We start from the raw sequence: 22271 nt of genomic DNA on the forward strand, positions 1-22271 counted from the left end.
CTTAACTTTAGTATCAATTCAGAAGAGATCTGAAATCTAGAGTTTACCGATGTATCCTACAGAGATGAAAAAGTGAAACATTCCTGAATCCGTGTCAAATCGGTTTTACTCTTCCCGAGAGAGAATCCTGAGGCAGTTGACGGTCACGGTCCCGGAGAGCAGTTTCGCGCAGCTGGTAATTAGAGTCGAGCGCAGCAGGTGGAAACAGTGCGGCTGAGCGCGGGCCATGCGGGTGTTTCCGCGCCCCCTGGAGCGGAAGGGGCTGCACACCCACCTACGGGATCTCCAGAAAGTCGGAGAAGCTGCTGCACCGTAGCCAGGAGTACCGTTCACTCGGTGGGAGTAGCGGCCCCGGGCAAGCTCCAAAGCGCAGCCACCCGGAGGAGCCCAAAGAACCGGGCGCGGCGCCGCAGGACGCCCGCCACGCCCCACGCCGCCCTGCAGGCGAACGCGGGAGGCGACGAGGCCCTACCGGGCCACCGTAGCGCTGCGGCTCGAGCCGCTCCTCCCGCGCCGCCCTCCGCCTCCTGCCTCCCGGCGCCGCGGCAGCTCTGGGCAGCCAACACCGACGCCGCCGCCGCTTCCTCCTCTGCAGCCGTTCGGCCGCTGCGTGACGCGTCGTTTCCTCCCAACATGGCGGCCGGGGCAGGTCGGCGGTGATGGAGGCCAGTCCGCGGCCACGGCGGGTGCTAATCCCCACAGTAGCCAGGGCAGCCCTGCTCTCTCTGGGCCTCTAAGCCGCCGCCTCGTCCCTTGGCCCCCGGGCTGACGGCCACCGGGCTGGGCTCCCTCTCCGCCCCCGGGCCGGAGGGGCGAGTGAGGGGGGTGGCCGGGAAGCGACCCCCGGGCCGGGAGAACCGGAGGTCCCACGGGCGCGGCCCTCCAGGGGCGGCCCCTCGGGGGGCGGCGAAGACCTCTGCGCCCCTCACCCGCACCGGAGCCGGCCCGGCTCGCCCGCTCCTTCCTGATCCAGCGGCTGCCCTCCACGCCTCCTCTCCCCCACCTCCACCCCCTCTCCTTTCTCTCGGTTCTTCCTCCTCCTTCCCCCGCCCCCCCCTTCCAGCCGCTGGGAGCCGCGGGTCGGACGAGCCGCCGCCTCCTTCTCTGCGTCCATGTATGAGGGGAAGAAGACGAAGAACATGTTTCTGACCCGGGCCCTGGAGAAGATTTTGGCCGACAAGGAAGTGAAGAAGGCGCATCACTCCCAGCTGCGCAAAGCGTGCGAGGTGGCGTTAGGTGAGCAGGGAGGGGGCCCGAGGGATGGGGGAGGGTACCGCGGGGTGGGGGGTGGGGGTCGCCGGGCGCTCGCCCTGGGCCGGCGCCGCTGACCTCGGGGAGCCCTGGCGAAGCTCTGGGCTGCCTGGCTGGAGTTGACAGTAACTCGGCTAGATGTGGGGCAGAGGCAGGGTGGAGGAGGAAGGGCAGCTCGCTGGGCTTAGGGAACGCGGCAGGGCTGGGGGTCGGCTTGAGAACATGGGAAGATTTTGTTGGTGGACCGTGCGGTGCGGACAGGATATCACCCTTTGTGATGAAGCAGAAGGAGTTGTCGTTTATTCGCTTGGAAAATTGAGGTGGAGCTGATTTGTCGAGATTGGGCGTCGGAAGGGTTCCGTATCGTAATTTCAATAACTTTTCGTTTGGCGTGGTACTTTGGAAAGAAAGGCTGAAGTTGTTCCCTTGTTGACAGTCTTGAGAAGGGGTTTGCGGGAGGTGCCGCCTGTTCTTGACATTTCTCCGCTTCTGCCACGGGAAAAACAGCGAGTAATGTTGTATCCGACTAGGCTGACCTGGAAGAACAAGACCTAAGGTTAAGGGGAGGGGGTGATGAGATACAAGCGGGGAAGGAAAGGACCTTTAGATACGTTGGCTTTAGTGACAAGGAAGGGAGGGTTTGAAACAGGGAGAATGAAGACAATGACACCCACCAGCCACATGTCTGGCCCGTGGCAGCTGCTCTCAAGCTTGAGTTGTGATTTATAGTTCAGACGAAAGAGATCTAGTGTCATGAAGCCCCTAGCAGGGTAAATCCAGACAATACCTACGGCGAGGACAGGCAGATGAAGAATTGTTAAAGGGGGACCACTGATGGATCTGTTGCATCCATCAAGGACGAAATCGTTTTAAGGAGAGACCAGGACGTTAAACACAAAGATGAATTCCTAATGCTTGCGCTTCATTTTGTAGCACTGGAAATAGATTACATCAAATTGACTTGAGAAAACGAAGCTTGTTAAGTGGGCTTTGGAAAACATTCTTGAAGGGGAAGAAAATCCAGAATAACTTGGATGTATGCTAAAGTAAAGGGTCAAGACAGCTTTAAAGGAACTTTGCCTTTTAATTTTTAAAATAAATAGAAGACTTTATAACTTGCTATAATAAGTTATACTGTTTTTTTCCTTTTTTGGATCTATTGAAGAAATTATATTAAAATTTTTTTGAATTTTATGTATAATGAGTTTAAGTTTAGTTTTTTTATCCTTCATTGATCACAAGTTCACCTTTTGTTATTCTTGAAGCTAGCGAAAGACTGTTTCAGGTGTATGAGAGGATGTTGTACAGAAGTAAAAATTGAATTATATTTGGGTCCTGAAAGGAATAATTATTAACTTGGGGCAGGATGAGGGAAGGAGTGATTTTTGGAATTTTTAAAACAATTGTTATGTGTAGGTTTATGAATAACTTGCTGGTTAAAGAACTTAAGAGTTCAAACAAAAGTTTTAGTTTTTGAGACCAGATTTTCTGTATTAAAATATACTTTTAATATACTAATGATAAGTATTAGACTGAGGAAATTGAGTGTGGGGTGTGTGTGTGTGTCTTATCTATCTATGTGTATATATATATATATATATATTTTTTTTTTCTCTCTCCAAAATGCTAATGTAAGTATTTTTAAATGGAGAGATCACTGGAATGAGAATCTGGGATCCTGGGTTTAAATCACAGTTCTGTTACATTGCAGTATAGTCAAGTCCCTGGGCCTTAGTTTCCTTCTCTGTAAAATTAGGATGTTGAACTTTGATTGTAAGGTTACGTCCCCTCTAATGTGCCATGAATGTGAGCACACCATTCTCTTAAGTTGTGCATTGAGAGCATTCCTGCCACTCTTGATTGGCATCTTGAGAGGGCTTAGCTTGATCCTTGCTGTTTCTAGACATAGGGACTACTTGGTAGTGTGTGTGCCAACTGTACCAAGATTGTCTTAGATTTTGCCACTCTTTACTTTTTTGCCCCTTCCATATAGTTAGCAGAAGCTTATTATGAGCAATGTGTCTATCCAGGCAGGGACAAGGCACCAGAGTACTTTCTTTACTTGAGATGTTTAGGGCTTTTTCCCCACATTTCATAGTTACATTTAGTCTCCTACAAAATCTCATTGAGCAATCTCATGGTAGTTAATCCCTGATGACCTTTGTTTCTTCCCTTCTAGTCATACATCTACATTATCACCCAAACATAATTTCATAGGGATAACCCTTTTCATCTTTGCAGAAAGTATAATGTCTTGTAGTAGATGGTATCCCCAAATGTATCCCTGGAAACTATTATAGACCTCCCTTTTCCTCTTCACTGTTGAGACCTGGGCCAAGCCCACTTGGTTCTCTTGATAATCTATATGGCTGTCAAGCTGGATGGGAAAGTAAACTGGAATGGCCTGGTTAGGTCATCCCTGATCTCTAGCTTATGAGTGGGAAGGAGTTGGCTGGAAGTGGTAGAGAGGTGGGTGTTGTTATAACCCTTCTAAATACACTTTGTAAATGACCCTTCTAAATATACCTGTCTGCATTTATTCCCTGCACCTCCTCCCTGCATTTTTATTGAGCACCTACAATGTGGCTGAAGGGAGATAGAGGGTAAACAAGAAAATATATAGTATTTTTATATCCAGACTTTTAATCCTTTTGTGTTTTAAAAATCATTTTCTGGGTGTGTGAGTAGATTTCAGACCACTGGTATTTAAAATTAATTCAGTTACCTTTTAACAAAATGGCCTATTATAAATCAGTTTTCTGTAAATTATACTCATGAAATTACAGTTCATCTCATATTCTTAAGAAAACTATTTTTTTTGTTAAAGTATAGCTCTTAGGAAACCTTATCTAGATTAGGGGGGATTTTACTTTATTAAAACGAAGCCCAATTTCAAAAGCACCACATAAAGGAACTCTGTTTTTCACAAAAAGAAAAATAATGAAACCTTAAAAGCAGATTATTGAAAACTTTTGTTAAATTATCATACATTTCAGACTTTATTTTGAAGTAAAGAATGGTTTAAAAAAAAAAAAAAGAAAGAAAAGAAAACCCCTCACACCTATATTGTTCAATCATTGTGAAGTCCACAGGCCCAGGAACAGCTCCAGGTTGCCCTCTCTTGGTATCTGCCCCACTACAGCTCTCTGCAGCAACCACTGAACTCTGCAGAGTGAGGGCCTCTAGGCTGCCCTAGCTTAGCTTGATCCATTCCTGCTGTCTAGAATCCTGAATTAAAAATAGTCCGGCCATCTGCTGGCAGATGAGACAACAGCTGAGCTATTTTTAGTTTTAAAGAATTTAGGATTGTTGAGGGATTGGGCTTGAAGGTAGCATTGTTTGTCTCACGGGGAGGGGAGGGTGCAGTTGGGCCATATTCCAATCAGGCCTCTTAAGTTTCAAGAGTTTCTTTGATGTTAGGGCTATGACTAGTTCAACTTTTGCCTCTAACATCAGATATCTATGAAGATATCCCGCAGATGTTAGGATGAATGAGTTCAAGGTTGGAAACTGGCACTGATAGAGAATAGGAGTGAAAGGGGTGACCAGAAGAAGGTTTTAGAGGCAAGGGAGGCATGTAGAGGCAGAGATAAGGGTGGGTTCCCTGCAGAGATATGGGAGAATGATTGCGAAAAAGAGGAATTGTTAGGGAAGTAATTTTTGCATCAGACAGGGTGTGAATTTGTGTTCATCATGTTCTAAAGTGATTCTACTGTTTTACTTTTTTTATATAAGTCTGTTATCTATACTTAGTCTCCTCCAGAAATGTAAATAAAATATTTAGGCTAAAAACTTAACAGAACTTGCTTCCTTCTGCTCCTCCAATCTCACCCTTGTTTTGGTTACTGGTGTTATAAAAAGATTGTATGAGTGGAGGAGAAATTATTTGAGTGCTTTATTTGACCCCAGTTTTATGCTCCTTCTGGTAATATTACTAATTTTTGTCACTCTTGACCATTTACCAGAAAAAAAAAAAAAGACTCTCAAATAATGCCCTGCCAAAAATTAATTATTTTAATTATAATTTAAAACCATTAACAAGTTTCTTTTTAAACCTTCCTTGATATCTAAAGTAAAAGGTGTTTTCAGTAAGTCAGGCTGCTGGAATTTTTGAGATAGCTAGGAAAGAAGGGTGTAATGAATGAAATGACTGAAAGATTCTGTTAGGTTTGAGTTAAAAAAATAAGTTTGGGTATACTCTTTTCCATTGTGGAGATTTATACTGTACATTACCATAATTAAGATTCTGAAGAGTGTTCTGTGAAAAAGAAAGTGCTCAGTTTTGCTTAACGAAGTTTTTCCTAAATTTATTTGACCCTTTTCAGTGTCTGTTAACACCTAGGAAACATTGTTCCTTGGAATTTACTTTGGGACACTGTTCAAAGAAAAGACAGACAAAGCAGATACAGTAGCCCTAACTACTGATGAAACCATTCTTGAGAAGAGTCATTGTGTTTTTGGAAAGCAAGAGCCCTGTTGACAGTGTGGGAAAGAGAAAGTCAGAAATGAGGTGTAGTTGGACAGAGTGGTATCAAGCTCAGAGGACTGCTCTCTCGCTCTTGCTTTCCCATCCCGTCTAATGGCAGGCAACCGCTTGTCTCTCCTGATGGTGTTTAAGTTTAGAGAAACTTCTGTTGGTAATTGTTTTGTGAATGGGAAGTAATTGGGGGGATTATTTGTCATAGTATTCCTCACAAAATGGAGGAGGGTATATCTGAAAAAGGAAAATACATGAACAAATTATTGTTGCCTTTCAAAATTAGGTATATTCTTCATTCAGATACTTGTTGAACTAGTATGTGCCAGTTACTGTTTCAGCACTGGGCATGCAACAGTGAGACAAATATGCTTTCATTGAACTTATTTTCTAGTTTGTTGAGGCTGACAATAAAAAGCAAACTAATATACTGTCAGATTGTTATTATCTGAAGAAATAGTTCAGAAGGGTAAAGGGAGAATGACCAGGAGTGCAACTTTAGGTAGGATTGTCAGGAAAGGCCTTTCCATGATGTGACATTTCAGCAGAGAAGTGACAAAAGAGAGAGATTCAGCCTTTCAAAAACTTGGATGAAACAAATGGAACAGCAGGACAAGTGTGTGCTTGGTACCTTCCAGGACGAAAAGGAAGCTTGTGTGACTGGGGGAGAGTGATAAGCAGGGGGTAGGAGAAGAGGACAACTTTGGATTTTATTGCATCTGGAAGTCACTGGAGAGTTTTACAGGAGGTGGTGACAAAGCAGATTTACATTTTAAAAGGCTCACTTTGGCCAGAGATGTTGGTGATTTAGAGTTTGCTGGTGGTGGTGGAGGGAATGATGATTAGTTGCATTTGGAATATACTTTAAAGGAGTCGACAGGATTTGCTGATTGGTTGGTTGCATGACAACAATCATAGCCAGAGCTACAGAGTTGTTGGAGAAGGCATCCACCATGATGGGGAACACCAGGAGAGAAACAGCCTTTGGGAAAGAACTTTATACAGTAAAATATTTTCATTCAACCCTTTATATGTATTTTAGAATTTTTTTACTGATAGAATTTCCTGCTGATGTAATAGGGTATTTTCAGAGAAAAGGACACAGTTTAAATGATAGGACACATTCTACTGAGAAGGCACAAAACAATTTCAAATTTGAGTTGTCAGTTTTTTTTTTCAGTGAGGTTTTTTTCCCTGAGAATGAGCCTTTCACATAGTTTCAATTACAGTAAACAATTGATCTGGTCCGTTACTGGGATAGGATCTTTGCAAATATTATTAATTAAGGATCTCGAGATGGAATCATCTTGGATTTAAGGGTAGGTCCTAAATCCAGTGACTGGTGTGTTATATGTAGAGAAAGGGACACAGAGACACACAAAGAAAGAAAGCCAGGTGAAAATGGAGGCAGGCAGAAACTGGAGTTATGTTGCCATAAGCCAAGAAACACCAGGTGTCACCAGAACCTAGGACAGGGCAAGGAAGGAGTCTTCCCTGGAGCCTTCAGTGGTAGTATGGCTCTAACACCTTGAATCCAGACTTCCGGCCTCCAGATCTGTGAGAGGCTGAATTTCTAATGTTTTAAACCACCATGTTTGTGGTAGTTTTTTTTTTTTTTTTTTTTTTTTTTTTGCGGTACGCGGGCCTCACACTGTTGTGGCCTCTCCCGTTGCAGAGCACAGGCTCTGGATGCGCAGGCTCAGCGACCATGGCTCACAGGCCCAGCCGCTCCGCGGCATGTGGAACCTTCCCGGACCGGGGCACAAACCCGTGTCCCCTGCGTCGGCAGGCGGACTCTCAACCACTGCGCCACCAGGGAAGCCCCTGTGGTAGTTTTTTGAAGCAGCCCTAGGAAACTAGTAACAGTTCCCTTCATCTTAACTTTTCAGACCCAGTTTGATATATCTGAGCTTCCATTGTTAGAGCACAGCATCATCTACTTGAACAGTGGGGGTTGTGGGGCACCCACCCTCCCAGCAGCTGAAAATCCAAGCATTAACTTTACAGCCAGCCCCCATCATCAGTGGTTCTGCACCCTTGGATTCAGCCAGTCCTGGATCATGTAGTACCGTAGCATTTATTAAAGAAAATCCGCATGTAAGTGGACCCCTGCAGTTCAAACCCATGTTGTTTAAGTGTCAACTATACATGTTTAAACAGTCAAATACTGTCTTTGGCTGGTCTCTGTTTCATAAATGTAGAAAGAAGTTATTCTGAGGCTTTAGTGTTCATGAATCTTGAGAAATCTCTTCTGGGGCCCAAGTATGTAAAAGGTTTGTGTTCCACTTTTGATATTTTTGTCTTGCTTAGATTAAGACTTGATAAACCTGAGTCTAAGAGCCTATGTTATCTTCTCATTCAGGCAAAGTTGTGAAAAACAATTTTTAAGTTTTTCATATCATAGTATTACCTCTGGAATTATATTTAGAAAACTCCATGTGGGACAGTTCATTTTTCTCTCTCAACTTGAATCCAACAAGGTATACGGTGAGAATTTACTAATCAGCTGTTTAATAACCCTCATCTTTGTATACCTTGCTGAGAAATTAATAAATATATAAGCAAACAAAGTAGGTATCATGAAAACCAAGCACTATGTATTTAGAGGAGAGTCCTTGTGCCTTGACTCAGTTTAATTTTAATTACACATAAGTCCAATAAATTTGGCAGTTTATTTTTTACTTTTTTAAATAAACAAATCCTTTTCTTCAGACCATTTTCAAAAGTAAAACTAGGGAGAAAAATCACCCATGACAATGGAGATAACCAGTGTACCTTTGTAAAAAAAATTTATTGAAATTATAGTTTAGTCTATAAAATATGCCCATTTGAAATGTAGTAATTTTTACTTAGTTTCACTGAGTTGTGCAGCCATCACCATAATCCAGTTTTAGAACATTTCCATCACCCCAGTAAGAGCCCTAGTGCCCATTTACAATTAACCCCTGTTGCCGTACCCAGCTCCAGGCATCCACTAATCTTCTTTCTGTGACTTTATTTGCCTTTTCTGGACATTTCATATAACTATACGTCATACAGATGTGGTCTATTGTGTCTGACTTCACTCAGCATAATGTTTTTAGAGGTTCATTCATGTTGTAGCATGTACCAATATTTCATTTCTTTTTATTGCTGAATAGTATTCCATAATGTGGATTTGCCATATTTTGCTTATTCACAGTTGATGGGCATTTGGGTTGAATGAACAGTACTGCTATGAATATTTGTGTATAAGTCTTCACGTGGGCCTAATTTTTTATTATGGAAACCTAGGAGTGGAATTCCTGGGTCATATGATAACTTTTTGTTTAACTTTTTAAGAAACTAAGTTGTTTTCCAAAGTGGCGGCACCATTTGGGTTTCTCATACATCCTTGCCAGTCAGCATTTGTTATTGTCTGTGTTTTTGGTTTTAGCCATCGTAGTTAATAGGAAGTGTTATTTCATTGAAACACTGTTAGCTTTTTGAAGCATTTTTTCCAGACTTTATTCTATACACATACACACGAACAGATGTATTCTTCCAAAAATTGAGCTGTTTAATTTCTGAGGCAATAATAGGAGGAAAAGGAAAAACTAACATTTATTGAATGTTTACTGTATTCGAAGTTCCTTGCCAATTAAATACTTCATTGGCTATACCCCAGTTGGTTGTGAAAACAACCCTATGTGCTTAGGTGCTATTATTCTCTGCATTTTGCAAATGAAGAAACTGAGGTTTAGAGCTGTGTTTCGCAGCGTTGGAATATGCCTTTTGGCTTAATTTGGCTGTCCTGAACTGCACCCTTAATCACAAAACTGTTTACAAGTAACAAATTACAAAACAGGAAACGAGGGCATCCATAGAAAGAAAGGTACTGCTAAGGAAAGGCAAAGGGCAAAATACATAATAGACAAAGAAACAGTCAACCAACAGCAATATATGAAGATATTGCTCTGTACACTTCTGTGACTCTTGAGGGTGTTCATGTGCGCTCACAATGGCATCCCTGAGTCCATCATGTGAAAGATCATTTTATTCTGTGTTTTGCCTAAAAAGTCAGGCAGATTCATGTGTATTTTTCTGTGTCTTTCTAAGATTTTTAACAAAATTTTAAACTAAGATTTTTATTTGAGCCATTTGGAAAATTCAACTGTCGTGTGACTCCCAAGGATTCTGGATAGGCTAGCTTTTATTGTACTTGTACTCTTAACCCTTTAAAAATACTCTCGCTTTCTATCTTAGTATTTATAGCATTTCAAATCATTTTAAGAATTGAAATAAAAACCAAATCTTATTAAAATGTCATCTTATGGGAAATTACAAATAAGACTTTACCTAAAAATAACTGGTGGTATATCTCAGTGGCTTCTTTTATAAGTATATAAATGTAATTATTGTCATAATTTTCAGTTGTGTGGTCTCATTATTGTGTCATATGCATTTTTTATATGTTGTATCTATGTACCTTCCTATCTAGCATTTTAATAAGGTGTCATTTGTTTAAATGTTTTTGAGTTTAGGAGCATTTACATTTAAATTTTGCTGCACAGATTTTTCTTTTATTAATCCCTGCAAAATTCATTGAGTGTTACGTATGCAGAATTATTTAAACCTTAAGATGGAGCTTACTGGGTTAGAGTGTGGTCATTTACGGTTCTCATTCCTTAGGCAAAATGGCCATAAATACACCTGTGCTGGGTGCACGTGTACAGCACAGTATGAGGAAAATAAGCATATTCACTCTCTTTTGATTATTGGTTTTGATCCCTTTTTAATGTAACCATTCTTTTTCATCGTTCCTTTGCACTTTTTTTTCTTTCCTGTTCTGAAAGTAGGAATCAAATACATAAAAACTACCCTTTATAGCTACGATAGATATACTTTTGTTTTCTGTAAATCTTATTGATTTTTTCATACTTTTTTTCCTTCAGATTTATTAGGGTATAATGTGTTATGTATTTAATAAGTTCACTTTCTCTCAGAATTGGTAGTCAGGTGTTGAAAAGCAATTAAGTAAGTTAAAAATGCGTTTTATCACATCTTATTTCGTCAGTCCGTCTGTTTATTGCTTTAACATTGTATCAGATAGGATTGCCTAGTGCTCATTGCCTCTTACATATTTTTTTGTAATGTTGCTTGATTCTTTTTCCAAATAATTTTAGGATTTTCTTTTATGTTCTCTAATGCTTTCTTTTATATTCTCTTAGCAACTTATTCACATAATACTTAATCGGCATTTCTTACCTTATATTCTTATATATCAGATACAAAGTGGTGTAGTTGGGAATAAGTTGATTATTTTGTTAAATCAGTTTTGCTGAGCTAATTCTTACGTGATAATTGAGAATGTGTTTAATGCAGTGATAATCAAAAGCTTATGTGCAATTTCTAATGTACTTGTATCTTTAGAAATGAAAATGGAACACATGCATCTTATAGTAATAGTGAAGAATAGGAATAAGGTTTAGTATGTTTGATACCAGTTAATAATTAAGTTAACAATTAATTGTTAATAATTTTAGCTTTTAAAGTATATACCAGTTCCGAAATGGGTATTTTATAATGATTAGAGAACAGAAGTTTATAGTGAATACTAACTGTGTCTACAGATATTTTGCCAGAAGAGACATGGACAGAAATTAAACGTATCAATACATTATCAAAATGTACTTTTTTCCTAAATGCAGTGATGAATCCATGTGTTTGAACATATGAAGTGAAAGTATTTTATTGTCTCTGTTCCCACACCCAACCCTCATTTTTATGGCTATTGGAAAAGACTTGAATGGCTAATTAGAAGGAAAGGTGCTTTTGTTAGTAATATGTAGCATATGCTTCCCTAAAAAGTCAACGAATATGCCAAATTGTACTGTATCAAGCTTTTTTATGTGGTTATATCTTCTTGAGTTGTTTTCCTTTTGAAACAGTTAAAACAAAGATTGTTTCAGTTCTTTAATTTTCTTTTACATTTCAAAAAGCACACTTGATTAGGTGATCAATATGCCCCAATCTGCTTCCCTATAAAAAAGTTGGGCATTCAAATCATAACCATTGTAATTCTTTTTGTTTGGTTGGTTTTTCTTGTTTTGAATGAAAAATGTACTTTTTTCTGTTTTATTACTAAATTAAAATTATATTTATGATACTGAACAGTTTTAGATTTTATGTCAAATTGAATATCTCTTGATTTTTTTTTTTTTTAATACTCCCCCAAATGGTTTCTACTGATTTGGTCTTATTGAAGTTTTCTATTTTTGACATTTCTTAAGGTTATATAATTCATTAATAACAAACAAGGAGCTTTGTTTGATTTTGCCATTTATGCATGCCTACTGCTATTCTGTGTAATAAAAATATTTATCTCTCACTAGTTTGCTTGACTAAAACTTCTTAATGTAAAGATTTTAGTGATTCAGTAAATGTCCCCAAATATGTTGTCTAGGATAGTCACTGTTAATAATTTGGCTTTCAGAAAATGGGTAAGCAAATGAAACTCTTTGAGTTTGAACATTAAATGTCAAGAAATGTTTGCTTTTCCTCAGTTTTTCCATTTTTAAAAAGTTTTAATTTTTAATCCTGAATTTTTCCTTTAAAAAATTATCAGAATATTTCAGTTCCCTTTTTCTTGGGAACCATTCCTTTTTTGTTCGTTTCCTAACCCTACCTAATTCTCCTTATCTCCCTTCCTTTCTCCTTTTCAAACCCTCAGAATCTTTGTCAGCATTGATGTATGAAAACATTCTTGATTCATAAAGAAATATTTTAAAGGAATGGAGATGATTTTAAAATAATCAGTGGGTAACCTGACATCTGGTTAACAACCCTTGATGTGATCTCCCAAATGACCACTAACTTGCAGAAATGGAGGAAAATATACTATGTTGTGGAAAATCATAATGATGACAGTCTGTCACTATACCCAGGAGGAAAGAGCAAAGCTAAAAGAATGAGAGAAAAGAGGCAGATATGGAGGTCAAAAAACAAAACTATTCCACATGGATAATTCTTTTTCCTAAACATAAAACAAGAAAATTAAAAATTAAAAATTGTGAACAAAGCAATAATCAAAGACATACTGAAGAAAACTTCTGCACTGAAAAACACCTGTGTATGAAAACTGCTATATTCCAGGAAGAAAAAAAACCTCAATGTGTAAAGAGACTCATACAAGTCTCAGTTTAGCAATATTATTTTAAATTAAAGATTTTTAAAAATGCCGTGATTTTCTAGGCAGAGAAAATAAGCTTCCAAAGAAGGAATTGTAAGTGTTTGTTAAGATTGCAAGTTCAGCCTAGGTAAACCTAAGTAATAGGAATTTGCTGAAAATCATAGAACAGCAACTCAGCTAGTAAACTCAGACATACTGTTTTACATGTTTGTTTTTATAAAATCTGTGTCTTACTCCACCTTTCTTTCCATTTTATAAATTTATTTTTTATTTTTGGCTGTGTTGGGTCTTCGTTGCTGCGCATGGGATTTCGCTAGTTGCAACGAGCGGGGACTACTCTTCGTTGCAGTGTGCGGGCTTCTCATTGTGGTGGCTTCTCTTTGTTGCAGAGCACAGGCTCTAAGCGCATGGGCTTCAGTAGTTGTGGCTCGCAGGCTCTAGAGCACAGGCTCAGTAGTTTTGGCACACGGAATTAGTTGCTCCACAGCATGTGAGATCTTCCCGGACCAGGGATCGAACCCGTGTTCCCTGCATTGTCAGGCAGATTTTTAACCACTGCACCACCAGGAAAGTCCCTCTTTCTTTTTTTTTTCCTCTCCTTCCTGTCTCCTTCATCTATCCACTCCTTTCTCTCATTCCCTTTATCTCAAATTCTACTTGTAAAAAATTGTTAGAAAATAACGATATATGTTGTGAGGATAGATGTACAAATTTATTCATCATTGTGCTTTTTTTAAAAAACCATTTTATTGGCATACAGTGTATGGTACCATGTTGTGTTGGTTTCTGCTGTACAGCAAAGTAAATCAGTTATACGTATACATATATCACACTTTTTTTAAAAAAATTCTTTTGCCGTATAGGTCATTACAGCGTATTGAGTAGAGTCCCCGTCCTAATACAATAGGTCCTTATTTGTTGTTTTATGTATAGTAGTGTGTATATGTCAATCCCAATCTCCCAATTTATCCCTCCCCCGGTAATCATAAGCTTGTTTTTTACATCTGTGACTCTTATTTCTGTTTTGTAAATTAGTTCATATATACGATTTTTTTAGATTACACATATAAGTGATATCATATATTTGTCTTTCTCTGACTTACTCAGCATGACAATCTCTAGGTCCATCCATGTCGCTGCAAATGGCATCATTTCGTTCTTTTTTATGGATGATATTCCATTGCATATATGTACGACATCTTTATCGGTTCAGCCATTGATGGACATTTAGGTTGCTTCCATGTCCTGACTTTTGTAAATAGTACTGCATTGATTGTTGGGGTGCATGTATCTTTTCAAATTATGGTTTTCTCTAGATATATGCCCAGGAGTGGGATTGCTGGATCATATGGTAGCTATATTTTTAGTTTCTTAAGGGACCTCCATACTGTTCTCTATAGTGGCTCTACAAATTTACATTCCCACCAACTATGTAGGAGGGTTTCTTTTTCTCCACACCCTCTCTGGCATTTATTGTTTGTAGAATTTTTTTTTTTTTTTTTTTGCGTTACGTGGGCCTCTCACTGTTGTGGCCTCTCCCGTTGCGGAGCACAGGCTCCGGACGTGCAGGCTCAGCAGCCATGGCTCACGGGCCCAGCCGCTCCGCGGCATGTGGGATCCTCCCAGACCGGGGCATGAACCCGTGTCCCCCGCATCGGCAGGCGGACTCTCAACCACTGCGCCACCAGGGAAGCCCTGTTTGTAGAATTTTGATGATGGTCATTCTGACTGGTGTGAGGTGATACCTCATAGTAGTTTTTTTTTTCCTTACATCTTTATTGGAGTATAATTGGTTTACAATGTTGTGTTAGTTTCAGCTGTATAACAAAGTGAATCATCTATACATACACATATATCCCCATATCCCCTCCATCTTATGTCTCCCTGCCACCCTCCCTATCCCACCCCTCTAGGTGGTCACAAAGCACGGAGCTGATCTCCCTGTGCTATGCAGCTGCTTCCCACCAGCCGTCCATTCTACATTTGGTAGTGTGTATATGTCCATGCCACTCTCTCACTTCGTCCCAGCTTACCCTTCCCCCTCCCCCTGTCCTCAAGTCCATTCTCTATGTCTGCGTCTTTATTCCTGTCCTGCCCCTAGGTTCTTCAGAACCTTTTTTTCCCTAGATTCTATATATATGTGTTAGCATACGGTATTTGTTTTGCTCTTTCTGACTTACTTCACTGTGTATGACACACTCTAAGTCCATCCACCTCATTACAAATAACTCAATTTCATTTCTTTTTATGGCTGAGTAATATTCCATAGTATATATGTGCCACATCTTCTTTATCCATTCATCTGTCGATGGACACTTAGGTTGCTTCCGTGTCCTGGCTATTGTAAATAGAGCTGTAATGAACATTGTGGTACATGACTCTTTGAATTATGGTTTTCTCAGGGTATATGCCCAGTAATGGGATTGCTGGGTTGTATGGTAGTTCTAGTTTTAGATTTTTAAGGACCCTCCATACTGTTCTCCACAGTGGCTGTAGCAATTTACATTCCCACCAACAGTGCAAGAGGGTTCCCTTTTCTCCACACCCTCTCCAGCATTTATTGTTTGTAGATTTTTTCATGATGGCCGTTCTGACCCGTATGAGGTGATACCTCATTGTAGTTTTGATTCCCATTTCTCTAATGATTAGTGGTGCTGAGCATCCTTTCATGTGCTTTTTGGCCATCTGTATGTCTTCTTTGGAGAAATGTCTGTTTGGTCTTCTGCCCATTTTTGGATTGGGTTGTTTGTTTTTTTGATATGGAGCTGCATGAGCTTTTTGCATATTTTGGAGATTAATGCCTTGTCGGTCACATCATTTGCAAATATATTCTCCCGTTCTGTGGGTTGTCTTTTAATTTTGTTTATGGTCGCTTTTGCTGTGCAAAAGCTTTTAAGTTTAATTAGGTCCCATTTGTTTATTTTTGTTTTTATTTTCATTACTCTAGGAGGTAGATCAAAAAAGATCTTGCTGTGATTTATGTCAGAGAGTGTTCTGCCTATGTTTTCCTCTAAAGAGTTTTATAGTATCCAGCTTTACATTTAGGTCTTTAATCCATTTTGAGCTTATTTTTGTGTATGGTGTTAGGGAGTGTTCTAATTTCATTCTTTTACATGTATCTGTCCAGTTTTTCCAGCACCACTTATTGAAGAGACTGTCTTTTCTCCATCACATATTCTTGCCTTGTTTGTCATGGATTAATTGACCACAGGTGTGTGGGTTCATTTCCGGACTCTGTATTCTGTTCCATTGATCTGTGTGTCTGTTTTTGTGCCAGTACCATACTGTTTTGATTACTGTAGCTTGGTAGTATAATCTGAAGTCAGGGAGCCTGATTCCTCCAGCTCTGTTTTTCTTTCTCAAGATTGCTTTGGCTATTCAGGGTCTTTTGTGTTTCCGTACAAATTGTAAAATTTTTTGTTCTAATTCTGTGAAAAATGCCATTGGTAATTTGATAGGGATTGCATTGAATCTGTAGATTGCTTTAGGTGGTGTAGTTACTTTCACAGTATTGATTCTTCCAGTCCAGGAACATGGTATGTCTCTCTATCTGTTTGTGTCATCTTTGATATCTTTAATCAGTATCTTACAGTTTCTCACATACAGCTTTTTTGCCTCCTTAGGTACGTTTATTCCTAGGTATTTCATTCTTTTTGATTTGATGGTAAATGAGATTGTTTCCTTAATTTCTCTTTCAGATTTTTTGTTGTTTGTGTATAGGAATACAAGAGATTTTTGTGTACTAATTTTGTATCCTGCAACTTTACCAAATTGATTGATGAGCTCTAGTAGTTTTCTGGTAGCATCTTTAGGATTTTCTATGTATAGTATCATGTCATCTGCAAACAGTGACCGTTTACTTCTTTTCCAATTTGGATTCCCTTTATTTCTTTTTCTTCTGTGATTGCCATGGCTAGGACTTCCAAAACTATGTTGAATAGAAGTGGCTAGAGTGGACATCCTTGTCTGTTTCTGATCTTAGAGGAAATGCTTTCAGTTTTTCACTGTTTTGAATGATGTTTGCTGTGGGTTTGTCATACGTGGCCTTTATTATGTTGAGGTAGGTTCTCTCTATGCCCCCTTTTTGGAGAGTTTTTTTTTTTTTATCATAAGTGGGTGTTGAATTTTGTCAGAAGCTTTTCCTGCATCTGTTGAGATGATCATATGGTTTTTATTCTTCCCTTTGTTAATGTAGTGTATCACATTGATTGATTTGCATATATTGAGGAATTCTTGCATCCCTGAGGTAAATCCCATTTGATCATGGTGTGTGATCATTTTGATGTGTTGTTGGATTCTGTTTGCTAGTATTTTGTTGAGGATTTTTGTGTCTATGTTCATCAGTGATATTGGCCTGTAATTTTCTTTTTTTGTGATATCTTTGTCTGGTTTTGGTATCAGGGTGATGGTGGCCTCGTAGAATGTGCTTGGGAGAGTTCCTTCCTCCGCAGTTTTTTGGAGGAGTTTCAGAAGGATAGGGGTTAACTCTTCTCTAAATGTTTGGTAGAATTCACCTGTGAAGTCATCTGGTCCTGGACTTTAGTTTGTTGAAAGACTTTTTTTTTTTTTTTTTTTTTTTGCAGTACGCGGGCCTCTCACTGTTGTGGCCTCTCCCGTTGCGGAGCACAGGCTCCGGACGCACGGGCCCAGCCGCTCTGCGGCACATGGGATCCTCCCGGACCGGGGCATGAACCCATGTCCCCTGCATCGGCAGGCGGACTCCCAACCACTGCGCCACCAGGGAAGCCCTGTTGAAAGATTTTTAATCAGTTTCAATTTCATTACTTGTGATTGGTCTGTTCATATTTTCTATTTCTTCCTGGTTCAGTCTTGGAAAATTGTACCTTTGTAAGAATTTGTCCATTTCTTCCAGGTTGTCCGTTTTATTGGCGTTTAATTGCTTGTAGTAGTCTGTTACGATCCTTTGTATTTATGTGGTGTCCGTTGTAACTTCTCCTTTTCCATTTCTAATTTTATTGATTTGAGTCCTCTCCCTTTTTTTCTTGATGAGTCTGGCTAAAGGTTTTTCAATTTTGTTTATCTTCTCAAAGAACCAGCTTTTAGTTTCATTGATCTTTGCTGTGGTTTTCTTCATCTCTGTTTCTACTCTGATCTTTATGATTTCTTTCCTTCTGCTAACTGGGGTTTTTTTGTTCTTCTTTCTCTAACTGCTTTAGGTGTAAGGTTAGGTTGTTTGTTGAGATGTTTCTTGTTTCTTGAGGTAGGATTGTATTGCTATAAACTTCCCTCTTAGAACTGCTTTTGTTGCATCCCATAGATTTTGGATCATTGTGTTTTTGTTGTCATTTGCCTTTAGGTTTTTCTTTTGCGGTATGCGGGCCTCTCACTGCTGTGGCCTCTCCCGTTGTGGAGCACAGGCTCCGGACGTGCAGGCTCAGTGGCCATGGCTCACAGGCTCAGCCGCTCTGCGGCATGTGGGATCTTCCTGGACTGGGGCACGAACCCGTGTCCCCTGCATCGGCAGGCGGACTCTAAACCACTGCGCCACCAGGAAAGCCCGCCTTTAGGTATTTTTTGATTTCCTCTTTGATTTCTTCAGTGATCCACTGGTTGTTTAGAAACATATTGTTTGGCCCCCATGTGTTTGTGGTTTTTATACAGTGTTTTCCTGTAATTGATTTTTTTTAACTTATTTTTTAAATTTTATTTATTTATTAAATTTATTTATTTTTTTTGGCTGCTTTGGGTCTTTGTTGCTGCACGCGGGCTTTCTCTAGTTGTGGCGAGCAGGGGCTACACTTCGTTGCGGTGTGTGGGCATCTCATTGAGGTGACTTCTCTTATTGTGGAGCATGGGCTCTAGGTGCGTGGGCTTCAGTAGTTGTGGTTCACGGGCTTAGTTGCTCCGTGCCATGTGGGATCTTCCCAGACCAGGGATCAAACACGTGTCCCCTGCATTGGCAGGCAGATTCTTAACCACTGCGCCACCAGGGAAGTCCCCTATAATTGATTTCTAATCTCATAGCGTTGTGGTAGGAAAAGATGCTTTATATGATTTCAGTTTTCTTAAATTTACCGAGACTTCATTTGTCACCCAAGATGTGATCTATCCTGGAGAGTGTTCCATGTGCACTTGAGAAGAAAGTGTATTCTGCTACTTTGAGATGGAATGTCCTATAAATATCAATTAAGTCTATCTGGTCTAATGTGTCATTTAAGGTTTGTGTTTCCGTATTGATTTTCCATCTGGATGATCTGTTCCTTGCTTTAAGTGTGGTGTTAAAGTCCCCCACTATTACTGTGTTACTGTCAATTTCCCCTTTTATGGCTGTTAGCATTTGCCTTACATAAAGAGGTGCTCTTATGTTGGGTGCATATATTATATTTACAATTGTTAATGTCTTTTTCTTGGATTGAACCTTTGATCGTTATGTAGTGTCCTTCCTTGTCTCTTGTAACAGTCTTTATTTTAAAGTCTCTTTTGTCTGATATGAGTAATGCTACTCCAGCTTTCTGTTGATTTCCATTTGTGTGGAATTTTTTTGTTTTTTGCGGTACGTGGGCCTCTCACTGTTGTGGCCTCTCCCGTTGCGGAGCACAGGTTCCGGACATGCAGGCTCAGCAGCCATGGCTCACGGGCCCAGCCGCTCCGCGGCATGTGGGATCTTCCTGGACCGGGGCACGAACCCGTGTCCCCTGCAACGGCAGGCAGACTCTCAACCACTGCGCCACCAGGGAAGCCCTGCGTGGAATATCTTTTCCATCCCTTCCCTTTCAGTCTGTATGTGTCCTTAGGTCTGAAGTGGGTCTCTTTGTAGACAGCATATTTATGGGTCTTGTTTTTATATCCCTTCAGCCAGTCTGTGTCTCTTGGTTGGAGCATTTAATCCATTTACATTTAAGGTAATTATCGATACGTATGTTCCTATTGCCATTTTCTCAATTGTTTTAGGTTTGTTAACATGTAGGGTTTTTTTCTTCCATTCTCTTTTGTTCTCTTCTCTAGTGGTTTGATGACCATCTTTAGTTTGTGTTTGGGTTGCATTTTCTTTTTTGTGTGTGTATCTGTTGTAGTTTTTTGGTTTGCATTTCTCATGAGGTTTTGATGTAGCAGTCTATATATATACAAGGTTATTCTAAGTTTCTGGTCTCTTAATTTCAAATGCGATTCTCATTTCCTGCATTTGTACTCTCCTCTGCTCACAGTTGCTGTTTTTGCTATCATATTTGTGTGTGGATGATTTTCTACTTTTACTGTATGTTTGCCTTTACCAGTGAGCTTTCCCATTTGTGATTTTGTTGTTTCTAGTTGTAGCCTCTTCTCCCTCCTTCCACCCTGAGAAGTTCCTTTAGCATTTGTTTCAAAGCTTGTTTGGTGGTGCTGAATTTCCTTAGCTTTTACTTGTCTGTAAAGCTTTTGATTTCTCAGTCGACTCTGAATGAGAGCCTTGCTGCATAGAGTATTCTTGGTTGTAGGTTTTCCCCTTTCATCTCTTTAAATGTATCATGCCACTCCTTTCTGGCCTGCAGAGTTTCTGCTGAAATATCAGCTGATAACCTTATGGGGATTCCCTTGTATGTTATTTGTTGTCATTGTGCTCTTTATAATTGCTAAACACTGAGGAATGATGTGCTGGAAATATATTTATTGATACGGGAAGATGAGGGAGTAGAAAAGCAGATTATGTAATAGTATCTTTTTAGAACAAATATATGATAGTATTTTTTTTAGAACAAATATGTATAGGTATACATGGAAAAAGTGTTGCAAATACAAGGAAATTTCGACAGATGTATTGAGAGATGTATTTCATTGTCTTGTGGTAGAATTACAGTAAAATATAAGGTTGTTAGAAGTGTATGTCGTTGAAGCGTCTAAGGAACTTTTCTGTAATGGAAAAATATTATCTGTTTATTTTCTTCTCCACGCCTGAGGTATTTAAATGTAGAGTAAGAGGCGGGGGGGAAAACCCACAAAGATAAATAGTGGGCTTCATATCGAAGTAGAAAATAAAAACGAAGAAAGAAGATTCCTGACATCTAAGATAAATCACTGAATGAAAGTCACATTTATTTACCAGTAAGTCATCTAACTGAACACAGGACAATTTAAATGTGTCTTTGGTATTGCTTAGAGTATAGCTAATTATCAGTTACAAATTGATTGTACTCTGGGCTTCATCACTCATTAGGTTGTGATAACAGGAAAGACATTGTTTTGTTTTCCAGGTAAACTGTCATGTCCTGTTTCATTTTGAGTCCTCAAAATGGAGAGAGAATAACTGGTCTCAACTAGACTTTTGACTAGGAAATACTTGTAATTTATGCCTCTGGTAGTCTATCTAAGTATTAATTAAAATGTCTTTTTGAGAGGACCTTATTGGTTGCTGTATCTTCCAAAACACAAAGAAAGCCTTGGTTTTCAACTCAAATGAACTCAAGTTAAGGAAAGTATATAGGTTTCAGAAGATCTCATTTCCATGTATGTATCCATTGTGGCCTTGTCAGCACATTTAGAAAAGGTATGAAAAATTGATTCAAGAGTACAGGATTTCTTGCCATCTTTAGAAAGTCCAGTAGTGTTAGCTGGCATAGACTTAGTCTTGCAAATTCTTGGGCCTACACCCTTTTTGGAGTTGGATACCAAGTTCTTTTCAGTTACAGAGAACCTACCATTTATCAGGTATTTTCCTTCATATTTTGTGTGAGTCACAGAATAATACTGTGAGTCCTAAATGTTATTATCATCCTACTTCATATTGATAAGTGCTTGTGTGCAATTGTTAAGCAAGAATTTTTGCCCATTCCATTATTACTTGATTACAGCTTGGTTAGTCTTGAGTAGATGAACTTCTGTTTTCCTTCCCTTCCTTGCTCATTGGGAAATTTTTTCTTAAAAGTCTTCTCTCATTATAGCAATTCCATATTTATTTGCATTTATAGTTGCTTCTTTTAAAATGCAGATAATCTTTGGGAATATTAAACATATTAGTTATTCATACGTTGGTGCTGTCCTTAGATTTCTGGAGAATGCTTTCTTGCCTTCAATATCTACCTGAGTTTTGTCACACTGAAGGAATGAGGGATTTGACTGAATAATGGGAGAGAATGGATTAATTTTGGAACATAGGACATTACAAGTCAAACAGGACTGGGACAGGCCTGAAAGAATCTCCTTTACATAACCTGAGGGTGGCATGAGGTTGTGGGTAAGAAAGAATAGATAGAAAGGTACAGAATGGGGAGGTGAGATTATAAATTATATAAAATTATATATAAATTATAAAGTACTCTTTATAATTTGATGATAGCTTGTTTTCTGTATTTGCCCATTAATCAGCTATTTTCTGTTAAAAAAAAAAAACAAATTAGTGGATTTTGTCTCTGTGTGGCTGATGTTCTGTATATTAAATTTTGTTGTTGACTCTGATTT

The 22271-nt window shown here is 39.4% G+C and overlaps 1 protein-coding gene across 2 annotated transcripts in view; it reads left to right on the forward strand.

Annotated features, from left to right (window-relative positions):
• The first annotated feature begins 635 nt into the window (after positions 1-635).
• Positions 636-22271, forward strand: part of ARFGEF1 (ARF guanine nucleotide exchange factor 1) — a 138895-nt gene continuing 117259 nt past the window's right edge. The window contains exon 1 of one of the 2 annotated variants that reach the window (XM_027127953.1): positions 636-1236. In XM_027127953.1, coding sequence (XP_026983754.1) covers positions 1113-1236 — 124 coding nt within the window. In that variant the 5' untranslated portion in view covers positions 636-1112. The remainder of the gene's footprint in view (positions 1237-22271) is intronic. The other variant, XM_027127950.1, reaches the window with a different exon arrangement.

Source organism: Aethalodelphis obliquidens, unplaced genomic scaffold (assembly GCF_003676395.1).
Source record: "Aethalodelphis obliquidens isolate GAN/ISIS:26980383/991018 unplaced genomic scaffold, ASM367639v1 scaffold33, whole genome shotgun sequence".
Lineage (NCBI taxonomy): Eukaryota > Metazoa > Chordata > Mammalia > Artiodactyla > Delphinidae > Aethalodelphis > Aethalodelphis obliquidens.